The sequence below is a fragment of the Montipora foliosa genome, chromosome 1, assembly GCF_036669935.1.
Source record: "Montipora foliosa isolate CH-2021 chromosome 1, ASM3666993v2, whole genome shotgun sequence".
In the NCBI taxonomy this organism is placed as follows: domain Eukaryota; kingdom Metazoa; phylum Cnidaria; class Anthozoa; order Scleractinia; family Acroporidae; genus Montipora; species Montipora foliosa.
Window position 1 is genome coordinate 21,940,011 of NC_090869.1, and position 5,950 is coordinate 21,945,960.

General features: G+C 36.1%; 1 protein-coding gene across 1 annotated transcript in view; it reads left to right on the top strand.

Moving 5' to 3' along the window:
- LOC137993296 (dihydroorotate dehydrogenase (quinone), mitochondrial-like) overlaps window positions 1-5,562 on the top strand; it is an 8,063-nt gene extending 2,501 nt beyond the window's left edge. Inside the window, exons 3-8 of the mRNA XM_068839051.1 lie at window positions 1,038-1,237; window positions 2,000-2,261; window positions 2,965-3,084; window positions 3,583-3,736; window positions 4,277-4,436; window positions 4,801-5,562. Coding sequence (XP_068695152.1) covers window positions 1,038-1,237; window positions 2,000-2,261; window positions 2,965-3,084; window positions 3,583-3,736; window positions 4,277-4,436; window positions 4,801-4,864 — 960 coding nt within the window. The 3' untranslated portion in view covers window positions 4,865-5,562. The remainder of the gene's footprint in view (window positions 1-1,037; window positions 1,238-1,999; window positions 2,262-2,964; window positions 3,085-3,582; window positions 3,737-4,276; window positions 4,437-4,800) is intronic.
- The last annotated feature ends 388 nt before the right edge of the window (window positions 5,563-5,950 follow it).

Below are 5,950 nucleotides of genomic sequence, written 5' to 3' on the forward strand. Positions count from 1 at the left end.
AGGGGCTGTGTCACAAAACTTAGCCCAATTCAGGGACTGGAAACTGGCAACCAAATCAAGCAAAACATAAAAAATAACTACTTAGAACAGTGAAGGAAGGTTTTAATAAAACAGCAAATGCAAAAGGAAGCAGGGATGGACAAAATGGAAGAAGGTTAAAATGGAGTGTGATTTGGGTGTTTGAAAACTGTTTAGACAGCCTAACAATTTTTCAAAGCTTTCAGGTTTTTGTTGTTTAAAAGTAATTTCTGAGTAAGTAAAATTTAATGTTAATTTGTGTAGCAAAAGGGGGGAGTGAATGGTAAAATGATACAAAATGAACTGCACTGCCACGACGACAGCCGCTTAAGTTTTTTGCAAACAATACTGTTATTCTCCACGTACATGATTTTGATTTATCCATTAGTAAATTACATAACAAACTTAGATTTCTGGTTGGTCATTGGCTGCATCAGACTAGTGCAAGTTTAAAGTCAAAATGATAGTAAATAAGTGCCGGTAAATATTGAAAGACTGACAAAACTATAGTGGTCTTGAAAACCTAGAGTCAGTCTTATTTCTTCTGAATTGCACAAAGAAAATCATGTGGTTACTATTAAACATCATTGATATTCATAAAAAAATCCAAGATACCTTGTTATAATCATTCTTTCCTTGAGCATATTTTTGCAGTTTGGTTTCTAAAGCATTCAACTACCCTGGCTAAATTTCTAAGCTTGAAACTGAACAGGCTTTGCTTTTCAGGTTTTATAAGTTGTAAATTGGTGTCTGTTTGTGGAAATTTGTGCCATCAATATGTGGTGTTTGATTGCTGTCTGCATACATTTAGCCCTTGAAATGCATTGATCTCAGCTAAGGAAGTAGAATTATAACTTTTATCCATGGGTACATTTTTATTATGAATAATACTATCATGGTAAATTCAACTTCGTTTAATTACTAGAGCAACAAAGTCAACGGTGCCAAATTGCTCACAATGCTCAGTTTCAATATTAAACTGCAATTACCTGTATTTTGATTTTCAATGTTTTATCTAGCAAACCAAAGTTTTTGGTCTTCAGTTTCGTAATCCTGTTGGCTTGGCAGCAGGTTTTGACAAACATGGAGAAGCAGTGGATGGTCTGCTCAAGGCTGGATTTGGTTTTGTTGAAATTGGAAGTATTACACCAGCACCACAACCTGGAAATGATAAACCGAGAGTGTTCCGACTTGAGGAAGATAAAGCTGTTATAAACAGGTGGAAATGAGTGATAACGAAAAAAATTTGCTACAAACTAAAGATTGAAACCTAAAATAAAAATTTATGCCCAAGAGTAACTGCTTTTAAGCACTAAACTCTCCTTTACACATTCCTTCCAAACATACCACTGCACTGATTTATTAATAATAATAATAATAATAATAATAATAGTAATATTATTATTATTATTATTATTCTTGTTATTTTTTTATTATTATTATTATTAAAATGTATACCAAGAGATATGGAAATGTGGAAAATGTACACAATTGGCTGAAGTGGGTTGAAAATAGTAGTAATTATTATTTTTATAATGTTATGGCCCTAACTGTAACTTGTACTGAATTAGATATTGTGTTTGATTATTGTTTGCTATTCTTTCATTTTGTATTTTGCACCTTGCTAGTACATACTACATGTACTTGTGTTGTATGTTGTAACCAAACCCATTGACTCCTGAAGATTTCATGTTTTGGATTTTTACGGAGCAATCTTTGTGGCAGTTGAACCTTCCGCTTGACTTTAACTAGTTTCCTTTCTTGTGCAGCTGATTACCACAGAGATATTATAATAAAAATCTAAATACTAACCTCGGTCTCAGCCCGTACTGTAAATTTATGAATCCTTGTTTTCTTCCTGTTGATTTATGGCCTGTGCACTTGTGCCATTAATCAATGGGAAAAAACTTGGTCCGTATTAAAGTTTACAGTACAGACCTCGAACTCAGTTAGTAAGAGTTATTCATTTCATCATCCATAGGTATGGTTTTAACAGTCATGGGCATCAGGCTGTCCAGACACGGCTGGAACAGCAGTTCCTCGTTAGGGGACATCCCTCTGGGATCCTGGGAATAAACTTGGGAAAGAACAAGATGTCAGACAATGCCATACATGATTATATCAAGGGAGTTCAATGCTTTAGTGGTTGGGGAGACTACCTGGTCATCAATGTTTCATCTCCTAACACCCCTGGTCTGAGGTCATTACAAGGTAGAGAACAATTAGCAAAACTCATAGATGAGGTAAATAAAAAAAAGAGTTTGTGTTTTATAAGAGTATTTTACTGTTTCACAAAAAAAAGACAATTTACTATGTAGTTTTTCCATTGCCATTTAAAAACTGTCATCTCTTCTCTTCTCTTTCCTTTTTAAGACATCTTTCAATTTTACACTGATTTCCCTTGTACAACAGTATGAAGCTAGAGGTTCTGCGGGTTCTGCACTGAAAGTCTGTGTTAAGTTTATAGCCGTACAAGATATGTATAAGTTGGTTTGTGTCAGAGTTGAGCAAATAGGCCTTGAGAGCATTCATCATGCCTTGACTTGAAACAGTGACTACAATATAATTTTTTGTTGCTATATATAGAGTAATACTTTTATAATAAAAATTGTGAATATAAAAAAGATGTAGAGTTAAATCATAGCCATTCACAAAGTGAAATTTTTTAAACAAGGAACTTTCTTTAGAACCTCAAAATTCCAGTCTATGAAACGTGTGCACCTTTTGCAGGCCAATCTATTGTTGGTATCTTGGTGCATTTATTAAACACAGTTAGGTGCCATTTGCAGAGAAAATTGTGGCTGAAGAATTCAAATGTTAGCAACTTAACTTTTTCAATAATTATTAAGATTTTGCTTAATTAAACTGCAATAATAATAATTATTCCTTTTGCTTTCCTGACTGATCATGTGGGCTTCTTATTGAAGACTTTTGAAACATTAATAGGTATTGACAGTACGTGATTCTTTGCCTGCAAACGTGCGTCATCCATTATTGGTAAAGATTGCTCCAGATCTGAGTGAATATGATAAGGAAGACATTGCTGCTGTAGTTACAAGACAAAAGGTTTGTTGGACAAATGCCAATTAGGGCAACTCTGTTGTTACAGGGTAGTCAATTTTCCAGCTTTACTTTTTAATAATGGGCAATGGTGGTATTATTAAAGCTGAGTGTGTATCCCATTACTTGCTATTCTGGACATAATTGATTGATTTGGGAGAAATAAACTATTATTTTCCAACGTCTAGTGACTCAAGAACACTTGGAAGTCAGCTATGTGTTTTTGTTTAAAGTCCCTTGAGAATTCAAAGAAAAGTCTGCCACAGAAATTCCAGAGGAGAGAAAGCAACAATGGTAGCAAGCGTCATTGGAGGAGGGGGCAGGGATAAGAAAAAAACATTTTCCCTGAGAAACCCTGTTAAAATAGAGGTCCTTGAAATTTCCAAATTTGGCCCTTGAAAGTCCTTGAAAAGTCCTTGAAATCAATGTTTGGTCTGAAAAAGTGTACGAACCCTGGCTACAGTACGTACATGTATCATTAATTTTTCTCCTGTTTCATCTTAGGGTGGAGTAGATGGCCTCATAGTGACTAACACAACTGTATCCAGACCAGAGACCTTAAAAAGCGCAAACAAGAATGAGACTGGGGGACTGAGTGGGAAACCACTGACAAACCTTGCAACGGCCACTGTGAGTGACATGTATAGGCTGACAGGAGGTTGGTGGCACTTGTCATTGAGGTCAAAATTATACGTACTTGTTACCTAGACTCTGTTTTAAATCCTTGGGTAAAGCACCTATTATCCTATGATCCAGCTGCACTCTAGGTTCAAGCAAATACCCAGATGAAGAGGAAATAAAATGAGAAAGAAAACAAAATGTAAATAGTCTTCTGGCATGAGGACAACATTGACTCGCCTTTCTTACAACACAAGAATTTATTAATCAAGTTGCCTATTTTTAAATAGGCTGTAATTTGAAGGTACTAAAGGTAAACTTGTAAGTGTTGCAAAAAAGGTCAGACTTTTAAAAACCCACTTACTGTTCATGAGAGTAGGAAAGATACAGTAATTCCTGGTGTGGACTTATTTGGCCTGTATTCTATAGGAAGTTTCCATGAATGGGTGGGTGGGTAGCATTCAAAATCTAATGTGGACTGACCGCAGCTGCCAAAGGGGCCTATTCATGCATCGTGAGGGAAGCACATCTGTTGCCTGCCTTTTTAGCTCATTACGTATAATTATTGACTTATTTTTAGGCAAGATTCCCATAATTGGTGTTGGAGGAATATCAACAGGCCAAGATGCTTATGACAAAATCAAAGCTGGAGCATCACTGGTTCAGCTTTATACAGCCCTGGCTTATGAAGGACCTCCCATTGTGAAGAAAATCAAGAGAGAACTCGCTGAACTCTTAAAGTAAGATTGATACTGGATACTGTATCCTATTAGCAGTTCATGCTGAAAGTAAAGGTTTTTTGTTTTGCACCCTTGATGTTCCAGGATTAACTAACAACTAAAACCTGGCATTGTTCCTACAAACAGCCTCTACTATCATCAAATTTCCCATTTCCTTAGTTTCTTTTTCTGTGGTCCCCTGTTCTTGCCCCACTACTTCCCTTTCTTGCTTCCAGGGCACAACCAGTGCTCTTCCCATGCTCAAAAAATTCGGTTGTATTCAGCTAGATATACAACCAGTAGTGAGCAATCACTTTACTTATCTCCTAGAGTGGTATTGAACTGGCAAGGCTTTAGCCATTCTTATTCCATTTTTTCTCGACAGGAGTGATGGTTTCAACTCTATAGAAGAAGCTGTTGGCATTGATCATATTGGAAAAGACAGATGACCGTTGTAGCCCTAGGATTAACTTTGGTTATTTTGAATTTAAATAGGGTAATATTTTATTATTATTTTAATCATAACACAACATTATTTTCCTTCACCACTGTGTGACATGCCTACTTGGCATAGGGAAATGATTAATAAATTATCATTACCCCTTTTGTATACACAAGAACAAAAGAGCTATTACTGACCGTTTATTTCCTCAAAGGCAAAAGGTGTTTTAAACTTGAAGACGCACTATAAAAGGTGTCACTTCACGCTCTGCTTTTGTTCGAATTCATTCAAGCACACGACTGATAAATTATCCACGATGGTGATCAACAAACAGCAACATAGAGACGGAAGGCCTAAAAGATATTTTTAGCGCAAAAAAGGGGACTGAGACTGGGGATTAAAAAAAGAATGACAGATAACATTTTGTAACATATTACGGACACATTGCCCTAGGGGGCTTTTTTATAGCACAAATTATCACAGAGCTCGGTTGCATCCATGGTTGATTGATAAATCATTTGCATGTGCCTAAGGCACCACGCCTTTTATAAGTGTGTCTTCATGTTAAAGTAATAATTATTGTTATACTCTATTGTCTCCCTACCGAATTGGAAGGAGATGTCAAAATGATCTGTAAAGTTGTCGAATACAATAATGATATTCTTTTTACAGTGCATGTTTAATAAAAGAAAGAAAATATTTGAACTCTTGAATACACTTTTAAGACAGAGTACCACGCTAATAATTCAGATTTGTGTTGTTTTTCTAATTGAGTGCACACAATCACAGAGCTGTGATCATCAATGCCCTATGTCTTTTGGTCTTGCTTCTTGTGAGTTGCTTCTTGTGAGTTGCAAATGGATCAGCAGTCAAGATTGATCTAATGTAATGCTGTGATTGGCTTTCCTAAAAGTAACCATATTTAACGTCGAAAACTTGTAACAGTAATTCAACTGACAAACCTGAGGTCGACGGTGCGCTCATTTTACTCCCCCCTCTCCATCAGTGCTCCGTTTTACGGGTATTTAAAGCTACTTAGCTACACGGAAAGGAAAGAAGTCGAAACAAGGATGTGACATCTGGGAATCAAACT